At 41.2% G+C, this 27,061-nt stretch overlaps 1 protein-coding gene across 6 annotated transcripts in view; it reads left to right on the top strand.

Moving 5' to 3' along the window:
* Positions 1–27,061, top strand: part of LOC147329784 (calcium-dependent secretion activator 1-like) — a 352,004-nt gene that overhangs the window by 182,249 nt on the left and 142,694 nt on the right. For all 6 annotated transcript variants that reach the window (XR_015129022.1, XM_086291119.1, XM_086291117.1 and 3 more), the window contains exons 12-13: positions 21,824–21,960; positions 22,315–22,502. Coding sequence is in view for 5 of the 6 variants with exons in the window: in XM_086291119.1 (XP_086147245.1) it covers positions 21,824–21,960; positions 22,315–22,502 (325 nt within the window). In the remaining variant the exon portion in view is untranslated. The remainder of the gene's footprint in view (positions 1–21,823; positions 21,961–22,314; positions 22,503–27,061) is intronic.

The raw sequence follows: 27,061 nt of genomic DNA, 5'->3' as shown, positions 1-27,061 counted from the left end.
TCCTGACAGGGACTAGAAAGAGAGCAGATTTCTCCTGTTTTGGCTTCCTGTTAAATCCAGAATTGAATTCAAAATCCTGCTCCTCACAAACAAGGTCTTAAATAATCAGGCCCCATCTTATCTCAATGACCTTGTAGTACCATATCACCCTATTAGAGCACTTCGCTCTCACACTGCAGGCCTACTTGTTGTTCCTAGAGTATTTAAAAGTAGAATGGGAGGCAAAGCCTTCAGTTTTCAGGCCCCTCTTCTGTGGAACCAGCTTCCAGTTTGGATTCGGGAGACAGACACTATCTCTACTTTCAAGATTAGGCTTCAAACTTTCCTTTTTGCTAAAGCATATAGTTAGGGCTGGACCAGGTGACCCTGAATCCTCCCTTAGTTATGCTGCAATAGACATAGGCTGCCGGGGGATTCCCATGATGCATTGAGTTTTTCCTTTCCAGTCACCTTTCTCACTCCCTATGTGTTAACAGACCTCTCTGCATTGAATCATATCTGTTATTAACCTCTGTCTCTCTTCCACGGCATGTCTTTCATCCTGTTTTCCTTCTCTCACCCCAACCGGTCGCAGCAGATGGCCCCGCCCCTCCCTGAGCCTGGTTCTGCCGGAGGTTTCTTCCTGTTAAAAGGGAGTTTCTCCGTTTATTTATAGTTTATAGTTAATTGGAAAAAATTAACAAAAGAGGATACAACCAAAACTGAGAATTAGATTATGAAAAACAAAGTGAGATACAATACAAACTTAAAATGAACAAAGATGCAAAAGACATGACCCCTCTGGAGATTCTTTGATGTAACTTTATTTTTTTAAAATGATTTTATAGAACATGATATATTCCTACCCAGCCAACATGTATATAAAAAAACCAGGTGGGGCCTATATATACATAGGCCCCACCTGGTTTTTGCTCGGGCTGGATGGGTACCATGTGGGCATGGGCTCAAACTGGGCTTTTTGTATGGGGCCTACTTGGGTTTTCCACCTTGGTTAGACATGGGCAAACATAGTCATTTAAAGAAAAGCTGTTGTTGTGTGCCCCATATGGGGCAAAGTGAGGTAATCAATATATATTTTTATTACTGATGACACAGGTGGGGCCTACCTGGTCAAACTATATGGGTCACACAGGGGAAAATGCAAGTCAGACCCGGAAAACATGTCTATGTGGGCCCCAAATGGGTCATGTTAAGTTAACATGGGCATATATTTTACATGGGCTCAACATTGTTTAGTATATATGGGACCCACTTGGGTTTCTAACATTAAATCCATCTGGGTGGGCATCCAATGTAGGTCCTAGTTGGGTCAGTGATGGTAAATGTGTACATTGATCCAAAATGGTAGCACATGCTTATGTGAGGATTCTTCTTCTGTGAAGAGCCAGAGAAAGTGTTATTTGAATAAAGGAGGATTTATTCCAAACAAGCCCATCACAGATTGCACACAACCCAGGGAGTTCTGAAAGTCTGAAAGTCAAACTGTAAAAAGAAACTCAAAAGAAAGCATCAACATAACTCTCTTTTATAACCTGCAGACGGCACCCATGTGGTACCATTCTCTAAGAAATCACCCTAACTTTAACATATTTGGCACAACCTCAGTCTATCACTTTTGCTATCCTTAGGTACAGTCAGATGTTCTTTACCCTTCATTTTTGACCCTCTCAGTATTTAGCCTTGGCTAGCGAATGTACTCAAAGTCCACGTTGAGACCTCAGGATGTTATGTGTTATCAGACACTACAACCCAGCTGTCAAGTGAGACCATAGGAACTTGTTTTTGAACATTCAATGTTACTCAAAACACTCCGCACACTATTCCAAATAACTGGTTTAAAACTGGTTACGTTTTAATTTTAGATTTCATTTTAAGTACTTAATGTGAACTTTCAGCGCTCTGCATGGTAGGCTGCATGGTGAGGCTCAGATAAGATAAAATAAGGACTTCATGATTCTTCTTAGGTAAATTCACTTGTCACAGCGGCAATAATAAGTGATTAAAACGGACGCAAGAGTAGAAAAAAAGAAAAGCAAAAAATACAAATAAAAAACCTAAGATAAAAGTGAATTACACAGACAAAATCCAGATTTGGCATTTACTTGAGCAAATATACAGTTGAGGATTTTTAGTAGATCAGACACACTCTACTGTATTAGAGAAAAGACAGTACATGGAAGTTGGAAGTTTTGGTTAATCAGATCCAGTAAAGCTCCTGAAGTATATTACTGATCTGTTAAAATGTTACTCTTCAAACTTGTGCCCTCAAATTATATAACCAGAAATAATTTACATTTTCTTTGAACTAGTGGAAAGGAGAGGGGATGGGGTCTTTCAAGCAGTCACACTTCAACTGTGAAACTCCCTTGTCTTTATGAAGTATTGACACTATTGAAACTTTTCAAAAGCAGCCTAATGTTAGAAGAGCTTTTAGGTAAACTGTTTCTGTTGTTATTCTTCTTCTTATCATTATTATATATTTTATTAATTACATTTTTATTATGATGTTGATTTGGGTGACAAATATTATATATGAATTTTTTAAAACATATTGATCATCCCTATACTTAGGGCTGCACGATTTTGCATAAAATGAGAATCACGATTGTTTGGCTTAGAATTGAGATCACGATTCTCTCACGATTTTCTTTTCCAGTATAAATATTTATTGCACTTATTAACTGCACATCAACTTCGCAACAGTTGAAACTGAACATAAAAACAATAAATAAACATAAAAACAACAAATGTCTCACGTTTTGTTGTTGCCACAAAATGTTGTGCTGCTTGAAATTCCGTCTCCACCGTTGCTCGACACTGCGTGTACAGAGCAGGTAGTGCAACAACAGAAAAGTAGTTGCGGGACGGCACTGTGTTGCGTTTGTCTAGGGCATAGGTGTCAAACTCTGGCCCGCGGGCCAAATTTGGCCCGCAGCCTAATTACATTTGGCCCGCGAAGCCATACCAAATTATTATTAGAGCTGGCCTACTGGTATTATACAGCTAATACAGTGGGGCAAAAAAGTATTTAGTCAGCCACCGATTGTGCAAGTTCCCCCACCTAAAATGATGACAGAGGTAAGTAATTTGCACCAGAGGTACACTTCAACTGTGAGAGACAGAATGTGAAAAAAAAAAAATCCATGAATCCACATGGTAGGATTTGTAAAGAATTTATTCGTAAATCAGGGTGGAAAATAAGTATTTGGTCAATAACAAAAATACAACTCAATACTTTGTAACATAACCTTTGTTGGCAATAACAGAGGTCAAACGTTTACTATAGGTCTTTACCAGGTTTGCACACACAGTAGCTGGTATTCTGGCCCATTCCTCCATGCAGATCTTCTCGAGAGCAGTGATGTTTTGGGGCTGTCGCCGAGCAACACGGACTTTCAACTCCCGCCACAGATTTTCTATGGGGTTGAGGTCTGGAGACTGGCTAGGCCACTCCAGGACTTTCAAATGCTTCTTACGGAGCCACTCCTTTGTTGCCCGGGCGGTGTGTTTTGGATCATTGTCATGTTGGAAGACCCAGCCTCGTTTCATCTTCAAAGTTCTCACTGATGGAAGGAGGTTTTGGCTCAAAATCTCACGATACATGGCCCCATTCATTCTGTCCTTAACACGGATCAGTCGTCCTGTCCCCTTGGCAGAAAAACAGCCCCATAGCATGATGTTTCCACCCCCATGCTTCACAGTAGGTATGGTGTTCTTGGGATGCAACTCAGTATTCTTCTTCCTCCAAACACGACGAGTTGAGTTTATACCAAAAAGTTCTACTTTGGTTTCATCTGACCACATGACATTCTCCCAATCCTCTGCTGTATCATCCATGTGCTCTCTGGCAAACTTCAGACGGGCCTGGACATGCACTGGCTTCAGCAGCGGAACACGTCTGGCACTGCGGGATTTGATTCCCTGCCGTTGTAGTGTGTTACTGATGGTGACCTTTGTTACTTTGGTCCCAGCTCTCTGCAGGTCATTCACCAGGTCCCCCCGTGTGGTTCTGGGATCTTTGCTCACTGTTCTCATGATCATTTTGACCCCACGGGATGAGATCTTGCGTGGAGCCCCAGATCGAGGGAGATTATCAGTGGTCTTGTACGTCTTCCATTTTCTGATGATTGCTCCCACAGTTGATTTTTTCACACCAAGCTGCTTGCCTATTGTAGATTCACTCTTCCCAGTCTGGTGCAGGTCTACAATACTTTTCCTGGTGTCCTTCGAAAGCTCTTTGGTCTTGGCCATGGCGGAGTTTGGAGTCTGACTGTTTGAGGCTGTGGACAGGTGTCTTTTATACAGATGATGAGTTCAAACAGGTGCCATTCATACAGGTAACGAGTGGGGGACAGAAAAGCTTCTTACAGAAGACGTTACAGGTCTGTGAGAGCCAGAGATTTTCCTTGTTTGAGGTGACCAAATACATATTTTCCACCCTGATTTACCAATAAATTCTTTACAAATCCTACCATGTGAATTCATGGATTTTTTTTTTCACATTCTGTCTCTCACAGTTGAAGTGTACCTCTGGTGCAAATTACTGACCTCTGTCATCATTTTAGGTGGGGGAACTTGCACAATCGGTGGCTGACTAAATACTTTTTTGCCCCACTGTATATATATTCTTTAGTATTAAGCTTTGCTTGTTCCATATTCAGTTTTTCAGCAAAACTTGTTTGAGTCCATAAGAAGAGATTCATTCTTAAATCTGGAGGAAGATTTTTTTTTTCAATAAATATTAATGTTAGCCCGCGACCTTGTTCCAGTTTTGAATTTTGGCCTACTGTGTATTTGAGTTTGACACCCCTGGTCTAGGGTGTTGATCGTTTTCCTAAATCCCTCGTTTCGCACAGTGTTGATGGGAGCCATATCTTTGGTCAGGTGATAAGTGATAGCCTCCGTAATTTCTTTGTGCCTGCGGGAGTTCGACGTGAAGCGCTGTATAAGGTTCTCGTTATTGATGTTTGGGTGGTTGACCGGGACGGATTTTCTCCTGTCACTTTCTCGTCATCCCTGACGTGGTCTCCGATGTTTTTTCCTGCTAATTTTAGCATCACACGGCACAGCTTCTGTACCACGTGGTATAAGGCTCCGCCCTTGTCATTTGTTGAGCAGGAAGAGGGAGCGCTTGTTTTCATGCAGATTACGTCCCGGATCAAAATGCGGTACAATCGTCGTCTTTTTTTTTTTTTTAATCGTTGTCATTTGGAAATGAGATCACACGTAAGTATGAATCGAGATCGCGATTTTCTAACGATTAATCGTGCAGCCCTACCTATACTTAATAAAAAACTTAAAAATAAAATTGTTCTTTTAAATTTGTGCATTGTTTGACTGTTAAATTGTTTGTATCAGGTGTAAAATGACTTTTTAAATAAAGTTGTTTTTAATGTGAGCAGCTCCCATCGCGTCGTTTAAAATGAGGGAGGAGCAGATTGCACCGCGTAGCAACTACTCTTTGCGGTCTTTCGTCAGTTGCAGCCTTTTTTCTCACTGGTGTTTGAGAACATGGAGGACAAAAGGATACCAAAGAATCGAAAACTATGACAAAGGTAAATACTGAAAGTTTGATAAGTTTTTATCATTGGTTATTTTAGTTACTTTCTATAGTTGTCCTAAACAGTATAAGGGGGATAAGCATAACATCTTTAGCTAGTTTTAGTGGATTCCCGCTCAGGTAACTCGGCCATTATGGATTACCCAGTAAACAAAATGGCTGAACAGTATGTTAAATGTTTGAACATGAGCTAGTTATACCATGTCACGTAAGATACATGTGCAGTGTAGCAAGCTCACCTTATAGTGGTGTAAAACATGAGGCGTATGAGGTGATTGTTTAAATTTGAAAACCACTAGGGACCACTTATTACTATGTCACCAATTGTTTACTTATAGGAAATTTAGGATTTATATCTGTCAAGTCATTTGTTCTGGCATAAGTCACCATTTTGATATATCTTCCTGTGACTTTAAAGTCTGTCAGCTAGTTAGATACATTTTGCACTGCTAGTGTTTGCTGCTTGAATTAGTCAGTTAACCATATAAACACATGCAGTGCCTTTCAAACTTTTAATTACACTGTTCATTTTGTGCATTAGTAAGAGAATATTTTATATTAAATTATCCTGGGAAAAAATGAAAATGTTTGTATTTTTTTCTCATGCACTTTCTTTCATTTCCTTATCACGTTTAAATTCCTTATCACAAACACCATCTTTGACAAGTAAGTAACTTTCATATTATTTGTATTACTTATTAGCCATATTCAATAACTTGCACAGATTATTTTGAAAAGTGATGGTCTTTGGGGCATCCTTGAAAGTAGTGCATTACTTAATTTTATTGTATTTTTTACTGGTAATCAGTATATATATATATATATATATATATATATATATATATATATATATATATATACACATATACTGTGTGTGTATATATATATATATATATATATATATATATATATATATATATATTTATTTATTTATTTAAATTTCTATCTTGTATGCTAACAATAATGCCAACAGTGTTCTCTTCACTTGTCCCACAACTCTGACAGTTTTGGTCCTCTGCTGCCCCGCAATTGGCTGATTTCCATCTGAGCTACTACTGTCAACTGCATTAAACTGATTTTACATCGCCTTGTTATTCTAATCTTTATCTGCGTTTTGGACTCCAAACACTCACACTTGCTGAGAGCAAGTGTGAGCTCACAAGAGTGTAAGGCGTGTAGTTCAATAAAGTGATCGATGTGTTCACTAGCTGATTTCAATAAACCGGTAACTTACATTACTGATTAAAGTGGAAATAAACACAGTAACCAATAAAAATTTAAATTTCCTGTTATAAATAAAAATATTGCTGTGAGCTTGGTTTTCTAACAGCAGGTGTGAACATCTACAGTCTTTCAGCTCTGGTAAAGATTTAAAAATAAAGGCATTAAATAACATAACATTAAACACTAAATGAGTTTGATGGTGTTGACTGCAGCAGCTCAATGTTAATCAGCTGATAGTGATGGAAGCAGATGAGCGTTTTTCATCATGGTTGTTGGAGTTGTGTAATATGCTGGTATTGATATGATCAAAAATGAACTGAGTTGTTTCCTATTCTATAGAAATTGTACATCTAATTAACAACAAGGCTTTCTGCTGATGTTATCAATTAAAAATTTATTGTTTTATTTTTAAGCAACAACTTTTTAGCATGCAATCACGCCATGCCATACAGGACAGATTTGTAAACCGTGCGTACAAAAACAGACTATTTTACAAAATTGCTCATTCAACAAATGTAAATCACAGCAGATTTTTTTGTTGTAGGTGCACTGTCACAACTAGAAATGTGGGAGGAAAAATTGAAGTCAGAACAGGAAAATGCATGGAAATAACAATTTTCCTTTAAGCACGTCAGTAAAGGTAGATCCGGATACTTGATAACTGTTGGTATAGGTATGAATCTCCACTATCACAGGTTTTAATTGGGAGGCAACATGCAGATATACAGGAGGACTATAAACAGCAATTCCCATTGCATACAACTCTTTTAGAAAATACCAACAACACTGATCATTTATCACTTGCTGGTCTACAGACTTTACAGTGTGGATGGATGGAAAATCTCCACTCTGGCTGAAGTGGTGCTACAAACAACTCTGCGCTCAGGTTTCCTGGCTGTGTGTGGATTTATACTTACACATCCAAATTTTGACCCTATTGTTCTTCCTTTCAGCTGATTGGTCAATTTCATGTCAATCACAAATTTAACAATCCAATCAGAGAACATCTCCAAAAGTTGATTGTGTTCATCTGGATGTAGCATTTTCAGTGGGAGAAAATGCTGAAAACGCTACCTCCACATGAACAGAATCAACTTCTGGAGATTTACTTACCTGGATGATTGAGCATGCATCAAGACAATCAAGAACAGATAGGTTTGGCTGCTTTACGGTGCTTCAGGTCCTGGAAGAATAAATTCCCGTTTACATACCAGAGTAGCATTTTCCTTCATCACCACGAAGGAAAACAGTCTGTGCGTATCCGAGTTCAGTGGTTTTTGTGTCACAGGGCTTATAATATGTGTAAAAATCTGGCCAGGAACCATCACATCACACTGCTACCATATTTTTCTGTTGCTATCATGTTTCTTTTCTGAGATGTTGTTACTTTTATGACAGATGTAACGAGAAATCTTCCAGAAAGTTAAATTTATTATTCTAATCAAATGTTTGATTCTGATAACAGATAAAGATTTTTTTTACTTTTCTTCTGCTTTGATAGTTTATACAAATTTTGGGCAATTCCTGTTTATTTGAAACCTTTAGCCCCCAAAAAGTTGTCAGCGACAGGTTTTTCCAAACCTGTCTCGTCAAACCTGAGCTCTACCAGGCGCCCAACATGCCTGGACTTTTAGAAGAAAAGAAGTGTCCAAAAATAAACCACAGGGTCAAATACTTGATTTCGTTCAGTGTTTTAGAGTTATTAATTCGAATTGACTAATTTAAATCTTTTATTCATGTACATTTTGATCGCCTTTAGTAAAAATGGCAAAATTTCAATTTCTTTTTTTTTTGTCTCTTATTAATCCCTGATTACACTCATATAGTATACAGTAGAGGAAAAAAAACTACCAGATGTCATGTACTGGCTGTGTGGAGGCAGGAGAAGACCCAAACGCAAAACTCACGGAGACTGGAACTGAACTCAAAAATGCTGCTTTATTGCAGAAGTGCAAAATAACAGAACAAAACCGGGAATATAAACTAAAGACCGAGGGAACAGAAAGCCACACAGGTTCGGGGAAGAGACATTGACGACGCGACACTGACCTGATGGAGACATGCACATAAATACACAGAGGGTTAACGAGGGAAGTGGGAGCACACGGGGAACACAGCTGACACAGATAATCATAACGAGACAGGGCAGGAGTGAACACAACATGACGCATACTGACGAGAGACTGTCAAAGTAAAACAGGAAGTACACGGAGGTTCAGACAGGAGGAGAGAGAGCACAAGGGAGAACACAGACATAACAGGCTGGGGAAAACATGGAATAAAACACAAGGAGAGACGAGGGCTCACAGATACACAGGGGCACACAGGAGGTAACCAAATAAGGAACATCTTAACTAAATAACCCAGGAACCAAGGCATAAATAGGGAACAAAATACAAAACACACACAAAAACTAAGAATACTGTGCCAACATGGCCCAGGACCATGACACCAGATGTGTAAAGTAGTAGTAATGCTGAAAAAAGCAAAAAAAGCACACACACTCACAGCTGATTTTATGACACTTTTACAGCTAAAACAATATATAATTCCGGTTATCCTGCGTATCATTATGGGGGATGAAGGGTTAAGGAACTGCAATTAATTTTTATAGTTTAGCTTGTGTTTACAACCATATTTTTTGTTATCACCACACAGTAAACATTAACCAATATGTAAAGCGTCCATGTATCCTCCATTCTTGGTCCATTATCTTAAGCTTAGGCGGCCCCCTGCGACCCAATCCGGTACTAAGTAGAAAGGCCCAGACTTCACTCTCTCCAGGCACTTGGCCCAGCTCCTCCGGGGAAATCCCAAGGCATTCCCAGGCCAGCTGAGAAACATAGTCCCTCTAGCATGTCCTGGGTGTTCCTCTGGGTCTCTTCCTGGTGGGACGTGCCCAAAACACCTCCCCAGGGAGGCATCCTAACCAGATGCCAGTATCTAATCTGTCCTTTTTGTATGTTCCCCTCAGGTTCCCATGGTAGCAGATACAGGGGGAACAAGTGTAGACGATGCCACAAGAAAGATGATGAAATTCCTCATATCACCTGAGCTGGCTGTGGAGTACAACATGCTTGGCCGACATGGGGAAAAAAAGTTCAGGGATTTGCATCTTTTTAATGTTGTGTATGGTAAGTTAGTTTCACTTGAGACATTTGAACTTTAGAAAAATAAACTTTTTTAATAAAGTGTTTGAAAGTGCAACTGAGATTGGTTATCATGCAATTTTTATATATTTTTTGAGGCAATAAAGTGAAATAAACATTGTTCTTTGCAAATCATCACCAAATGAAGTAAGCTAAGGTTAACTTTACTTTGGCTTTCCCATTTTTCTTCTTCATTTGCAGAGGCACTGAAGAAAATATTGAACATCAAAAGTCAACTTGCAAGAAGCAGAGAAGGCTCTGTCCAAGTGGTTCACTGGAGCTAAAGACAGAGGAGGACTGAGGGATGCAAGGGTACAAAATAGACTTACGGCTATGTAAAAAAACAAAACAGAAACCCTGCTGATTCAAGATAAGCTTTTGAGTCTTCCATCTGACCTTTCCCCCATGTTGCTTCAGTTCCAAATATCTAAGGAATTTTGATGTAGTTTGACATTTCTAGTTTTTCAAAAGTTTACGCACTTTGGACAAAATAAAAAAAATGTGAAAAATGTTGTTTTGTGTATCCTCGTGATTTTTGTAATAGTTATATTTACAATGGATGGTTACAATGGTTACAATGGTTAATGGTTATATTTTTGTTTGCAGTCAGCTTTAATATATTTGGTGTCTTTGTGTCACAGAACCCGTATTGGCCGTCTGTTAAATTGATTTGGTGACTGTTTTACTACATGGGTCCCACCCGGTGCCAGAAATGAGCCAATTCAAACTAGAAGTGAAATGCAACTACAGAACCCACTGATAATGCCATTCCAACTTTTTAGCTCACGTTGTCCTCATGTTGTACCCACTAAGAACTTGAAAGATGGGGCCCGGGTGGGTCTCTGTGTACTTTGCTCAGTTGGGGCCCATTTAGTTCCCAGATTTTACCAATGTAACACCGAGATAGGCTAAAAAGTGGGTTTTAAGTGGGATTGTCCGTGGGTTCCTTAATGGCCCCATTTTATAAGCCCATGTGGTACCCACATGGTATCCACAAAAAAACTTGAAAAATTGAAAATTAAAAAAAGCGGAATCGGCTGTTCAAAACCCCACAAGGCTGCCCGCTGGGATTGAATCGAGTGGTGATATGTCTGTGAAGGTTCTCAGTCATCCAGGTCACCACATGTGGTGTATGCTGTACAGTGCAGCGAGGAATGCTCAGACCTCTACATTGGAGAGACCAAACAGCCACTTCACAAGCGGATGGCACGACACAGAAGAGCCACCTCCACAGGACAAGACTCAGCAGTCCATCTGCATCTTAAGGATAAAGGACACTCTTTCGAGGATGCCAATGTTCACATTTTGGACAGAGAGGACAGATGGTTTGAAAGAGGAGTGAAAGAAGCCATCTATGTCCACTGTGAGCGACCATCTTTGAACAGAGGCGGGGTTTACGACACCAACTCTCTGCCATCTATAATCCAGTTTTGAGATCCCTTCCCAGACGCCTTAACGCCCACTCACATCCTGGGCCATCTGACCTCAGGAATTCGCATGATAAGGTGGGGCCAGGTTTCACAATGAACACACCCGAAACTCTGGCTGATTGGGACCCACACCCAGTTTCACACCTTGGCTCAGGCGATTAGAGGATCATCAGGGGGTCCTTTTGTCCCTCTGTGAGGGGTTACTCCCACTAGGTTTATATCTGGGACTCTCCACCATTTGACCTTAGAACTGAAGAAGCTTCTTGGATGAGAGGTGAAACGTCTTCAAGTAACTTAAAGAAGTCCAGACGCTTTTCTTTGAAAGCTCCTTTGACAATCGAGTGGTGAGTTCTCAAAATGGGCTCACTGAGCGCAGCACGAATAAGATCTTGGAGAAGCTTACGGCTGCTGTGAACACTCAGAATAAAACCTCTGAGCAAAATTTGATTACATCTTGGAGAAGCTCACTGTGGCCGTGAGTTCTCAGAATCTGCTCTTTGAGCACAAGAAGGACAACATCACAGAGCGTAAGTTTGATAACATCATGGAGAAGTTTGCGGCTCTCCAACAGGAGATTGAGAGACCAGTGTCAGACTGTTAGAACAGCTTTGAAATTCATATGAGTTGTTCGCACTAAAGTAAAAACCATCATCACTTCATGCGGCTACCACTTCGGCGCCAGCTGTGATCTCAAGGCTGGAGCTGAACAACAACTCCCTGATAACAGACTGTGCTTAGACTGTTCTTCCTATCCTACGCAAGGCCACCTGGGTTGGCTGGAAGACTGTTTACTTAGCCTGGCAGGGCGAAGGACACTGTCTCAGCTGAACTCTGGACACGCACACACACACATACACTGATACACACGGATCCCCCCTCCCTTTCCAAAAGCCTTCGATGCTTGTGCCCTCCCGGGGAAGATGGCGGTCGACTGGACCAGCGCAGACATGCTGCAGGACCGGATGCGCTGCCTACACCGGCTCTCTCTTACCCTTTACCCGCCCCTGTTGCTTACCTTGTGTTTCTATGGTGTATTGATAGTCATGTGCTTTTTGTACTGAGGTGTTTTTTCTGTTATCAAACTGTTCTCCCACTAGGAGCTCAGTCTGAGTGGAGTTTTTTTGTCCTCCTCTCACCTCATGTTATGTATTTTCGTTGTTTTTTTCCTGTCAGCCTACCTTTCTGACATGTCTTCCCAATGTGCTGTTTGTGTAAGTTTGGTCAGAAGGTTCCTTTGTAAGTGCGCATGCGCCATTAGCGTGCAGCCTGCTGTAACCCTAATTTCCTTTGGGATTAATAAAGTATTCTGATTCTGATTTTGATATAAGTGGCACTGTAGAGCAGTTTAGAAACGCCCTTGTCTGAATCCAATAAAATACATAACTTTTCACTGGACCTGAGACATATGCAAAATCTATGGGTTTTTGAGCATGTTAAGGATCCCAAATTCCAATACATTTGCCTGATAATATGAACTGAACAATTACAATACAGCTTTTGCGCTGTTAGTGCTTGTGCCCTAATAAGAAGTGGAACAGATGCAATAGGGCCTTCACACTTTTAGTGCCTGCGCCCTAATTAGCAGTTACTAACAGCAATTAACTAAGGTTAAGAGTGGCAACAACAACAGTGCTCACTGACAGAAAAGTTAAGAATATTTTTAACAACTCACGTCAGTGTCACTGTCATCTGTGAGAAGTGAGCTTTACTGGCTCATCAACTTGTATCAGACTCCTTTCAAAAAGTTTTATTTCCTCTTCAAAACTAAATAAAGATAGATGCTTCTCACCCAGCATTGACAGCTGAGGTAAACAAACAGGAAGATGGACAACAACCTACAAGCTCTTACTGGTCACTTTGCAGTCTGAGTACATTCACTACAGATTAACCGTGCCCTGAGTTTTTGAGGTTAATCTAGGATATTCTAAAATATTTAAGTGATCATTAATTCCCCGTAGCCATTATTTATTTCCTAATTCATTGCTTAAGTTTTGATATTATTCAAAGATTTTAAAATATACTGTGTACAAAATGTACAGTAGTAGAGACATGCCCACCAGCTACGACCGTTATAGGGCATATTCTAAGTTTATTGTTTTTGATCTCTCTTGGCTGAACTGTTAAGACCTATTAATTAAATAATATTTATGTGAAGTCACTTTAAAAAAAACATTACACAGTTGAGATAATCAAAAATTAACAGCAGATTTTTATAACTAGAAACGGTAGAGACAGATTTCACCTGTTCTCATTTATACTGAGAGAAGAGTGGATCTCCTGAAGTCCATTATGAGTTCTTTTGTTTTAAGAACATTCAGCTTCAAGTTGTTTTCTGTTGTCTACCTCCGCCCTGTATGCTGTCTAAATTATATATGCTGTCTTAATTACGCCTTATTATTTGTATCTTAGCTCAGTCATTCTTGATCACCCTAGGCGTCGTCTTCCATTTTGACCTCGGGACTTCCAAACCATATTCGGCACAGATGTTCCTGTACACTATGCCGGCCACTTGGTTATGGCGTGCCATGTATGCCCTGCCTGCTAGCATCTTGCACCCTGCTGTTATGTGCTGGATTGTCTCTGGGGCATCTTTACACAGCCTGCACATGGGGTCTTGCCTCATGTGATAGACCCCAGCCTCTATGGATCTTGTACTGACAGCTTTTTCTTGTGTTGCCATGATTAGTGCATCTGTACTGTCTTTCAGTCCAGCTTTGTCCAGCCACTGGTAGGACTTCTGGGTATTAGCCACCTCCTCTATCTGCTGGTGGTACATACCGTGCAAGGGCCTGTCCTTCCATGATGGTTCCTCCTCTTCCTCCTCTTTCTTGGGTTTCTGCTGCCTGAGGTATTCACTGAGCACTCGGTCAGTTGGGGCCATCTTCCCAATGTATTCTTGGATGTTCGTTGTCTCATCCTGGACTGTGGTGCTGACACTCACCAGTCCCCGGCCCCCTTCCTTCTGCTTAGCATACAGCCTTAAGGTGCTGGATTTGGGGTGAAACCCTCCATGCATGGTCAGGAGTTTACTAGTCTTGATGTCAGTGGCTTCTGTCTCCTCCTTTGGCCAAGTTATTATCCCAGCAGGGTACCTGATCACGGTACCTCTGCAGGTACTTGGTCGTTGCAGATGTCCTAGTGGCCCCAGGTACTTGTAGCTGTCCTCTATGTCTGTAATGTTGCCTTCTGGTAGTTCAATCCCCTCAATTCTGACTACTTCCCTCTCTTCATCATCATCCGACTACACTTCTCCAGTCCGAACGACATTCCAATGTCATTGCTGTATAGCCTGGTAGTGTGGATCAGTGAATCGATGTCTCGTTCACTCTTGGCATACAGCTTGATGCCATCCATGTAGAGGAGGCTGCTGACAACTGCTCCATTTCGTAGTCGGTATCCGTAGCCAGTCTTGTTAATGATCTCACTAAGGGGGTTCAGGCCTATGCAGAACAGCATTGGGGACAGAGCATCTCCTTGGTAGATCCTGCACTTGATGCTGACTTGTGCTATTGGCTTGAAGTTGGCCTCTAGTGTTGTACGCCACATCCCCATTGAGTTCCTGGTGAAGGCTCTTAGGGTCCTGTTTATATTGTAATCAATCCAGGCAGTGCACAGGTTGGTCAGTCTGGTCTTGCAGTCTCGGGCGACTGCTCGGTCTAACACGTAGCTGGTGTTTTGCACCTCTGATGTTCTTGCCAGTTCCTTTCAGTGCCCCACTCATGTATTGAGCCATTCGCTTGTTCATCTTTCAGGCATCAAGAGGACCAACGTGTTGTGCTGTCATCTTCCATATTGAGTTGATTGGTTCTGCTGCCTGTCTCTCCCAGATCAACTGCCCATTTGCGCTAGGGATGGGTATCGTTTAGCTTTTATCCAATACTGGTGCCAAACCGGTAGTTTTTTAATGGTGCTGGTGCTTAAACGGTGCTCGAACCGGTGCTTAAAGAATGGAGAACACAAACTTTGTCCAAAGACCTCTCATGTTTAGCTGTTTTCCACTTTTTCTTTGGTCATTTTAGCCTTTTTGGCCAGGGTGAAGGGAGTATCTGCCATCAAACAAGAAGACAGCCGCATGTAACTACGACGGTGTTTGCTAGTTCACCTTACATGCATTAATGTAATAACGTGGTTAGCCTACTCAACGTAAATTACACACGAACAACATTAAGCTACTCACGCAGAGAAGAACGGCTGCTGCTGCCATCATCCATCATCATTTCTGCTACACTGGCAGGGCTAGGGGCCAGGACTCTCCCCTCGTGTTTTTGGGGGATGTTGCTAACTCCGGTCCGATAACAGGCACCACACCCGCAGTAGATGTGCTCGGTGTGAGCTAGCAAGCTATCAAATACGGTGCATTTCTCAACTTTTAAAAAAAACGCTATGCGTCGCCAGGTCTTTCATCAGATTTGAGGTGTTACCTCCTTTGCACAGTATCACAGTATCAGCTTAAAGCACTTGTTGCAGGCTGCTGAGTTTGCATCTTTTGCTGTGAAGTACAGCCAGAATTTTGACTGCTTCGCCTGGTGCACTTTTAATCTGTAGCTCTGCTCTAAAAGAACGTACGTACCTAGGCCCACCTACTATCTTTGGAAAGATAAAATGATTGGCTAGAATCCAAAGTGTATGACATCTTAGGAAAAAAAGCACTGAAATAAAGCACTGAAACGTGCAATGCTTTTCGGTCTGGTTACTACTGTTTATGTCAGAACCGGTGCCATAATGGCATAATGGCCGGTACCCATCCCTTATTTGCGCGTGTGTGAAGTTAACTCTACTTGGACAAACTGCTCGAAACAGGGATTTGAGTCATTGTGTACTTCAGATGGGTTAATAAAGACATTAAATTAAAAACTTTTAATCAGATTAATCATAGTGATAGATTAATATATGTTGTAGAGGACATATATATATAAACACCCAGCACGCCCCTGCGGGCGGTTTATCCTTCAAGCTCGGGTCCTCTACCAGAGGCCTGGGAGCTTGAGGGTCCTGCGCAGTATCTTAGCTGTTCCCAGGACTGCGCTCTTCTGGACAGAGATCTCCGATATATATATATATATACACACATATCAGTGGCAGATATCCAAGAAAGGGTCTCCAGTATGAAGAGTTTGACGGCACCAGGGCCCGACATGGTTCACGCCTACTGGCTAAAGAAGCTGACTGCACTCCACGAGCGTCTGGCAGCACAAATGAACCAGCTGCTAGTTAACGAGAGACACCCGGAATGGCTAACCAAAGGTCGGACGGTCCTGATCCCCAAGGACCCCAAGAAGGGACCGGTCCCCTCCAACTACCGACCAATAACCTGCCTCAGTACTACATAGAAGCTCCTGTCAGGCATCATATCGGCTAAGATGAACAGGCACATGGGTCAACACATGAGCGGGACACAGAAAGGAATTGGCAAGAATACCAGAGGCGCAAAACACCAGCTACTGGTAGACAGAACAGTCAGCCGAGACTGCAAGACCAGACTGACCAAACTGTGCACTGCCTGGATTGATTACAAGAAGGCCTATGACTCAATGCCCCACAGCTGGATACTGGAATGCCTAGAATTGTACAAGATCAACAGGACCCTAAGAGCCTTCATCAGGAACTCAATGGGGATGTGGTGTACAACACTAGACGCCAACTCCAAGCCCATAGCACAAGTCACCATCAAGTGCGGGATCTACCAAGGAGATGCTCTGTCCCCACTGCTGTTCTGCATAGGCCTGAACCCCCTCAGTGAGATCATTAACAAGACTGGCTACGGATACCGACTACGGAATGGAGCAGTTGTCAGCCACCTCCTGTACATGGATTACATCAAGCTGTATGCCAAGAGTGAACGAGGCATCGATTCACTGATCCACACTACCAGGCTATACAGCAATGACATTGGAATGTCGTTCGGACTGGAGAAGTGTAGTCGAATGGTAACAAAGAGAGGGAAGGTAGTCAGAACTGAGGGGATTGAACTACCAGAAGGCAACATTGCAGACATAGAGGATAGCTACAAGTACCTGGGGATCCCGCAGGCAAATGGGAACCATGAAGAGGCCGCTAGAAAGGCTGCAACCACCAAGTACCTGCAGGGGGTCAGGCAGGTCCTGAGGAGTCAGCTGAACGGTAAGAACAAGATCCGGGCCATCAACACGTACGCCCTGCCCGTGATCAGGTACCCTGCTGGGGTAATAGGCTGGCCAAAGGAGGAGATAGAAGCCACTGACATAAAGACAAGAAAGCTCCTTACCATGCATGGAGTGTTTCACCCCAAATCCAGCACCCTGAGGCTGTACGCTAAGCAGAAGGAAGGGGGCCGGGGACTGGTGAGTGTCAGCACCACAGTCCAGGATGAGACAACAAACATCCAAGAATACATTGGGAAGATGGCCCCAACTGACCGAGTGCTCAGTGAATACCTCAGGCAGCAGAATCCCAAGAAAGTGGAGGAAGGCGAGGAACCATCATGGAAGGACAGGCCCCTGCACGGTATGTACCACCGGCAGATAGAGGAGGTGGCTGATATCCAGAAATCCTACCAGTGGCTGGACAAAGCTGGACTGAAAGACAGCACAAAGGCACTAATCATGGCAGCACAAGAACAACCTCTGAGTACAAGATCCATAGAGGCTGGGGTCTATCACACCAGGCAAGACCCCAGGTGCAGGCTGTGTAAAGATGCCCCAGAGACAATCCAGCACATAACAGCAGGGTGCAAGATGCTAGCAGGCAAGGCATACGTGGAACGCCATAACCAAGTGGCCGGCATAGTGTACAGGAACATCTGTGCCGAGTATAACCTGGAAGTCCCAAGGTCAAAATGGGAGATGCCCCCAAGGGTGGTGGAGAATGACCGAGCTAAGATCCTGTGGGACTTCCAGATACAGACGGACAAAATGGTGGTGGCTAACCAACCGGACATAGTGGTGGTAGACAAACAGAAGAAGACGGCCGTAATGATCGATGTAGCGGTTCCGAATGACAGCAATATCAGGAAGAAGGAACACGAGAAGCTGGAGAAATACCAAGGGCTCAGAGAGGAGCTCGAGAGGATGTGGAAGGTGAAGGTAACAGTGGTGTGAAATGCTGTATACATTTCATCAGAGTGTGGTGGCCAGTGCTCTCTTTAGTGCTGATGTGTGTTGAGGGTGCATCCTGATGGACAAAAAATCCAGCTCAGTGTTTGGAAGGAGACTTGACTCACTTAAGACTGTGGTGTATATGGACACATTGAACAAACTGAAAGAACAACGGCAAAAACTCTCTTCATAGCCTCCCAGCTGGGCGAAAGAGCAATGACAGAACGTGTCATTGCTGATAGGATTTTCCTGAAGATCTGAGCAGTTCAGGAGGTTCCTTGTTCCCATGGCAATAAGAGTTGTAAAAACCTTCTGTGAGTCTAGAGTAGAACAAAGAATTAATTTATTTGGATAACCTGGTGTCTCTCATGTTTGGCCATGGTTTTGGCCAAAATTACAACAGGGAAACTGCATAGTGACAAATGTGAAACAAATAGATGGGAGTGTTCAGAACGAGACAGCAGGTAAGAATAGAGAACATTTATCGATGGCACTATCAATGCAAGTTTGTATTTCAGAAAGAAATCTCAGAAAAAAAAAACAACTCATGGAGTCAAAAAGGTTAGGGTGGTATCACTCATCCCCCATCACCAGTAAAAGTCACATTTGTCTTAAAAAAGAAATCCATTATGCAACAGTAACAGAATTAACAGACTCACTAATGATGATGAACATTGTGACTTTTGTGTTGTTTTGCTTAACTGGGGCCTGCACTAGTTCTCAGAGGTATTACCATGTCTAACTGTACAATTTCCATCTTATATTTTGGGATGCCATCTGCCAGTAGCACATTGATCAAGGTACTTATTTTAAATATATAAAGATATAAAAATAAGTGTCCGATTCTATTAAATCAGAGTTTATTTTATTTTATTAATGGTTTTAACAGAAATGTCATTCCATGTCTTCTAGTAACATTCCATGTTACTAGAATAGAATAGACTAGGCTAGACTCGAATAGAATAGAATAGAATAGAGTGCCTTTTATTGTCACTATACACATGTAAAATGAGATACAGAGCATCTCCTACTCAGTGCAGACAAGAGTCGTGGAGTACTTATGAACTACTACGACTACAGCAAACATGTGGAGGTTTAATCATAACTCACTGATGATGATTTTAATTGAATTTATTGAGATACACAGTGGCTACTGGAAGCTGTGACAACATTAGATGACCTGTTCATAATTAGCCATGTGCTGTAGTGATGAGGTTGGGTATGGAAGTCAGTGCAGTATACCAGAGGACCTAAACACATTTCACAGTCAGTCCACAACCAAAGCAAGCCATGTGCTAAATAGTGCCAAATGATTTTGACCACCATGGCTAGCACCAGCACTGGATCCACTGCCTCCCGGTTTCTCTCCTTTGAATCTAAAAATGAATAGCAGCCATCAGTCATTGTCAGGGCCGTCTTTCTCCAGCCCAGACGGATGGGAGTGACTAATGTCACTGCATGTTACTGTCCAGCCCTCCCGCCTCCACTCTTGCTCACTCACATCAAACAGACCTGACAGGCCACCAGCTATGGACCAAAGGGGCACCTCAATGTCACCTTTTTAGATATTTGGGGGAGGTTGTGGGGGTGGGGACTTGTTGAGGGAACACAATCAGCTCCCAGCATCCCACTCTTTGTTTTGTTTGTTGACTGACAGCTGAGGTGCTTTCAATTGGCAGTAAAGAGGATGTTGCCTGACAAATCTCTCGATTGTTGGGTAGCTCACTATAACTTCTATTCATATCCATTTTAGTGGATTTATTTAAACACATCAAATTTAATTACATCTTTGAGAATATTCTGCTATTATGTGTGGGAAAGAACTGATTGCACTGGTTGTAGCCCATTTTTAGCAAGCAAAACATGTGCTGTTTATTTGAGATGTTGGGCTAAACAATACTTGTCCCAGTTATTATATTGAGGATAACAACTTCATCTCTTAGGATTGCTTTCCTGTAACAGAACATGAAATATCCTTTGTGTCTACAAACATGTTTGGAAGCTACATTAGAGTTATGTGTCTGTCAATAATGACTCTAAGTATTCTGTGTGCTAATGATTTTTATTGCTAGGGAGCATGCCTTAAATACAGTTGTGTGTATATGAAATTTCACTAAAAATATGCGAAATCATTGGAAGGACATTTTTTCCCTTCCTTCAGTATATACAAAGCTCAATATTCTTTTTATATAAAGAAGCTATAAAATTGCTTTGAAATAACTCAAATTTCTTTAAATAAGGGGTGTGCGTTCTTTTTTTTAACTACTGGATTTTACTTTACTAAAATGTGTTTTTTTTTTCTTAGCAGGTTGTTGTTGGGCATACTCTACGGTGGCTTTTGTGTAAGCCTCCTGAGAACCAGCCTATTCATTTATGCCCTCTGTAATGCACATTTGGTTTTGGTCTATAAGTAATTTGACTCATTTGAAGTCCTGATGTACTAAATAGAGGACATTCTGGGCTCTCCATTGATGTCTCATGTGTTTGGTTGGCTTCTTTTAGCTACAAAGAGAAGGGAAATCACAAAAAAGTTCAATGGGAACATTCATTTTTCCTTGGTTCTCAGGAGGAAATATCATATTTATTACAAAGCAACAGCCACATGTTTAGTGTAGCATTCCAATTTTTCTTTTAAATTAATGACAAAATTGGTCAAATTTTATTTTGCAAAGTTGTGTTATAATCATTGACAGTATAAACATGGGTGGGTTTGAAAAATTAAGGTTTCAAAATGGTGCATTAATCATGACATGAAACTGCATGCTCAGTGGTTAACAACTTGTCAATCACCAGTCATCAGCCAGTGAGCGTGTGGTTTCATCTGTTTTTCTGCATCCAAAATGACACTGGTGGAAAAATCTTCTACATGAGACTACACAAAGACGTCAGTGACATCATGTCCATACTGTCAATTATAACGACATTTTTATCTAAAATTTGTTCTACTTTCAATATACCACTTTGATTTCAAAGAATCATTAATTAACCCCTCTACTTTGATGAGTAAAATAGATCATTGTGAGTCCTCATTCTTTGCTCATTCTCAGGTATTTAGTGTGACAGTTAAATGGGGCCACACTAGAGAGCTGGGGGCCACTGCCAATGCTGTGAAGAGGCATCAGAATGATGCCCTTTTTGTGTTTCTGACAAATGTAGAAAAGGCATTCACTGGGAAAATGATTATTATTACTTTCTCTTGTTGTAGTAAGTATAATCACAGCCAATATGGTGTTTAAGCTCATGTAAAGAGAGTTAATGCACAAATTTTGCCAATCATGCAAATTATGAATGACTGCATAACATGAATACGACACATGACATTTGCCTTTTTTATGTCTTTCTCTCTCTGTGTGCCGCATCGTCGAATGCATAATCTGGCATAAACAGATGCTGATCGAGCCCAGAAGCATGGCATGGACGAGTTTATTTCAGCTAACCCCTGTAACTTTGACCACGCCTCGCTGTTTGAGCTTGTCCAGCGCCTCACTCTGGACCACAGGCTTAATGACTCATATTCCTGCTTGGTAAGTAAATCAAAATCCAAAAAGAGTCTAAAACCTATAATTGATAGAAAAACCGGCAACAATGGTGGCTGTTGAGAGGGAAACAAAGAGAAACGATTGAGGTGTGCCAAATTTCACATGAAAAGTACTGAAAATCAGTGGCAACAGGTCTTATGGAGTGAACACAGGAATGCATTCTGTATCTTAGCAACCGTAGTGTCTTAATAATAACAAAGTCTTACTATCAGTAAAGATGTGGTTTAATATGCTCGCATGATACTATTGTTAAGTGCTATTACAGAGTGTTATAGCATATAAACATCACTTATTTCATCAGAGGAATCCGACAACAGTGTTTCTGTGTGTTACCAACAGGGCTGGTTTAGTCCTGGTCAGGTGTTTGTCTTGGATGAGTACTGTGCTCGTTATGGTGTTCGAGGCTGCCATCGCCATCTATGTTACCTGAGCGATCTGCTGGAGAGGGCAGAGAATGGAGCCATGATTGATCCCACACTGCTGCACTACAGCTTCGCCTTCTGTGCATCCCATGTCCATGGAAACAGGTAAATATCAACTCCTGTCTCCTTTATTTGCCCCAAATGCTCCAGTCCTCCTTTGTCAATGCAGAAATCACTGAAACTCTGAATAACTGAACTCTGAACTGAACAGTTAACCCTCTCAGGCTCAAATTAAACTTTTTGTTGCTAATGCACAACCAAGTCCTGCAGTGGTACTTCTGAGTAAAACAAACTCATCAAATATGTATGTGGGGTAATCAGGTTGTTAGTTTTCAACTGTTGCAAATCGGCAACGCCTGCCTCGAGAGGATTAACTAATAATTAAAACTGGAACAGGGGCAGACCACATATATGTGGATATGTAATATGTAACTTTGGGTTTGATTTGGTTGCAGCGGCTGATTTTAGTTTGATTTTGCATGTTGTTTTCATGCTCACTCTTCCATTTTTTTTCTTTTTTTTGTGCTTTGTATAACCTTCTTGCCTTATTCACACTGTGACTTACCCTTCCTGCACAGACCCTAAAACCTGCACAGACCAGTGTGTTTGGCACTTACCAGTATCTTGTAACCTTTTTACCCTTTATCCCTGAGATCCTTTCCCAAACTGCTAAAAGAAACTGAAAACCACAGAGTTCATGATAAAAAAAAGACTTTGGCTGTATGGTAAGATTTCCACAAAACATTTTTCTAACCAAAGGTTTCGATAACTGAGGTGTTCAACTCATCACTCAGCAGATAACGTACTGAAGAATCAAACGAGAGGTATACAGTAACCTATTCCCATCATATCACTAAAGGAGTATCACAGCTTCACATCCAGCTTTGTTAGCTGTTGATAACTGACTGACCCTAGAGCCAGTGTAGGTGTGGCTAAATGTTTCTGCCATTGAAAAGAAAGATCATCAGCACAGACAAAAAAAGGCTTATCAAAGGTAAACTTTAAATCTGAATCCAGCCTGAGACTTTCTGCGTGTTTGTCTGTTGGAAGATTGCCGTCAGTTTTACTCTAAGGAACAATTCTTTTGCAACTTGTAGACGAAACAGCCCTTTACTACAGTTTTTGTCAGTTTTGTCAGGTTGGGTGGGTTCGATTCCTGCCCTATCAGAGGTTTCCTTTTAAACTTTTTCTACCCCTCTTTTTACTGATTGTTCCTCAAAAGGAAACATTTGGTGTCTCCCCATAATAGCATATATCTTGTCCATCACTACTGACATAACTCACTACTACCTGATATAATTTGCATTTTATCAAATTAACCCATTATCTAAAATGTCATTACAACAGTTCCAGGAACTATTCAGTATGAGTGATGTGTTTTTCTAGATGATCTGAGCCAGGTGTGCTTGTGCTGAGATGTCAGCCTATGGAACAAACTTTACATTACATAATCATCCCAGTTCTGCTGTGACAAATTAAAGGCAAATCCTGAATACTTGATCCCTACACAAAGTTGCAAAGTTTGGGTCCGTTTGTCCCTTCTGAGGGAATGCTCACTGAAAATCAGGGCTCTTTATTGATTATAATAGAACTGTGTTGCATGCAAATCCATATAGTGCTAACCAGCGGTCATTAGGATATTTCCTCAGTGAATGGCAAAAATCAAGCAGGAACTTAAAGGAGTAAAGAACAACTCAGCCAAATATTAAAAACTATTTAAAATGATGTTGGTGTGTAAATGGTCTGTATTTGTAAAGCGCTTCACTTAGTCCCTAAGACCCCAAAGTGCTTTACACCACATTCAGTCATCCACACACTGGTGATGGCAGCTACGTTGTAGCCACAGCCACCCTGGGGCGCACTGACAGAGGCGAGGCTGCCGGACACTGGCGCCACCGGGCCCTCTGACCACCACCAGTAGGCAACGAGTGAAGTGTCTTGCCCAAGGACACAACGACCGAGACTGTCCAAGCCGGGGCTCGAACCGGCAACCTTCTGATTACATGATGAACTGCCAACTCTTGAGCCACGATCGCCCCTTATAGAAGTAGCGTCTGAAAGAAGCTTTAAGTCCTCAGTAGTTAATGTTCTTTTTTCTTTAAAAGTCTTGAATTACAGTTAGTACTTAAAGCACACCTTGATTAGTTCATTCAGAATCAACAAATTACATTTTCCATATACTAATGGACGTGATGGTTTGGAGTGTGAAATCTGTGTGTGTGATGTTGACACCAGCAAATAAACAATTTTCACAGAGTGGGATATAAAACTTGTGGCTGTGCTTTTCAGTCGGATCAAACTGTGTCCTCTGTTGAAGGTTGTTTGGCTATGACTGATGAGTTCCCTGCATGTTATTCCACTAGCCTGTTATCTAAGTTGCACTATTTACCTCTTGTCTAATCTGCTGTGATGTGATCAGCCATCATATCTGTCAACATCACAGTCAGCTGTCGGCAGCTGAAGCCAAACAAAGATAGACGAGGGCCACTCCAGCATTGAGGGCAAAGGTCAGGGAGGGCTGTCTGTCAGTGCCCCCACCTCCAACCTGCATCATTTCTCCAACTAACCCTCCTGTATGTATCCATCCATCTATCAATCTTTTCATCTATCTGTGACAAATAGTGACGGAGGACTGAGGCCTTTTTTGATCACTATGGACAGATGGATAGCAGTCACTCTAACAGAAAGAGAGGGAAAGAACAGGGGGAAATATGACCAGCTAGAATTTTTGGAATTAGAAATGATAGGCTCATGCACTTTATTTAGTATCATAACAGACTTTACACATAGAAAAATGTTTGTGCAGGTGAATAAATATCTAAAAAAAGAGTAGAATTTTTTTTAAAATCCAAAAATAATTATATCTTTATGTAGTCCCGTCCACAGACACGAGGCAGAGACCTAATCTGCCAGTCCAGCCATCGTGCCTGGAGCTTGAGTCATGACATGTTGACAGGTTGTCATGTGTTATGGCTGAATGTCTCTGCAGCCATAGCTGCTGCATGTGCCCATATGCACACACCTCATCCTAGGCCAGACCAACCCTCCCCTCCCCCCAACACATAAATACCACACCACCGCTACTGCCTTCTAATAGCCTGCCAGCCTGGAGGTGTTGGTGCATCAAGTTAGACGCAACTGCCCGGTCACCTGCTAAAGAGTCAGGATTTGACTTCTGTAGAACTAAATGTCAACTCCATTCAGCTCCAGTGAAATGTCTTTAAAACAGATAAATAATATTTCAGCTGCAGTTGATTTTGTATTTGTGTTTAATTGGTACATTTGAAAGAAAACTGAACATTATTGCAGTTATTTTCACACAGCTGTTTTCACAGAAACATCTGGCATCTTTTTCAATGACATCAATGTCACTTTGTACTGTCAAACCTGACAATGCAAAATAATATTTTACTTTTCTTTTTTGAGTTTAAGTTCTATTATATAAATAATCAGTCTTTGTGTAGCACTGTATAGAAATGTTTACTAGTAAATACTAATCTAGATAGTGTGTATTCAGAGACATGCAAAGGTGTATTGAGATGTTTTGCATATTTATTTTAGATAAAGAGATTTTTTGGTAGAAAAAAATGTACTCCATGTAACATATATAAAAACAGAATGTAATGATTTGCAAATCTTATAAAGTCCTGTTGTTTTCACAATAGAACCTAGAAAAAAGTGAAACTGAATATAGAAACTGAAATATTTTACTGTTTCATGAACAGTGTTGGTCAAGTTACTTGAAAAAAGTAATCAGTAACTAATTACTGATTACTTCCCCAAAAAAGTAATCCCGTTACTTTACTGATTACTTATTTTCAAAAGTAATTAATTACTTAGTTACTTAGTTACTTTGTTACTTTTTAAAAACACGATTTACAACCTGAAGAGGTGATAAAGCGATAGATCTTTCAGCCCAATTCTACTTTTTCTGCATAATCCATCATACAAAATGTAATCAAATGGAAAAGTCTCTTTTTAAAACTTGTTTTATTAGTTTTAATCTTTTAACTTTATGCATCAAGCAAAAATTTAATTATATGCAACATTCTCTGACTGGAAGAAATTAGTTTAACATTTAAACCTATTTTTTGCACATTCCAGCAGATAAAATAAAATATTTTTTGTGTTTACACTCACTCTTTCAAATAGATGCAAGTAAAACACAGCAGAAAATAAATAAAGTCAAAGACTCAGCGGTCCTGTTGCTCTATTTTCACCTATTAAGCAACACTGAGGTAGGCGGAGGTTTACCCTGGTGCAGGTGTGCTGCGGTCAGTTGAAGAATCCACGAGTTTCTCTGTGAGTTTCCCATTACGTCGTAGCTACTCGGTGCTTGTTTGGAAGTTTAGGGGTTTTTTTCGCTGTAAAAAGAAGTTTTCTTCCCACGCACAACGGACGCTAATGTTTTTGTCACTTTTGGAACATGGAATCAAACTCAAAGTACGGTCAGTGCTTCCACGCTTTAAACGCTGCACGCTCATACTCTCTCCCACAATCGATATGTGATCCATTGTTGATCTGCACACAGCTGTTGTCACCAACGGCGCACTCGCTTACGTCAGTGTTGTGAGACATTCTCGCAAAAAATCACGGTTTTAGTAACGCAGCGTTCCTACGGGAAAGTAACGGTAATCTAATTACCGTTTTTGCAATAGTAATCC

This window comes from Aulonocara sp. 'chitande type north' Nkhata Bay, linkage group LG5 (assembly GCF_057382095.1).
Source record: "Aulonocara sp. 'chitande type north' Nkhata Bay isolate Kocher_YH1m ecotype deep benthic linkage group LG5, A_spYH_male_GT1.1, whole genome shotgun sequence".
Lineage (NCBI taxonomy): Eukaryota > Metazoa > Chordata > Actinopteri > Cichliformes > Cichlidae > Aulonocara > Aulonocara sp. 'chitande type north' Nkhata Bay.
The sequence above is the reverse complement of the archived record's forward strand: the minus strand, read 5'-3'. Positions and strand labels throughout refer to the sequence as shown.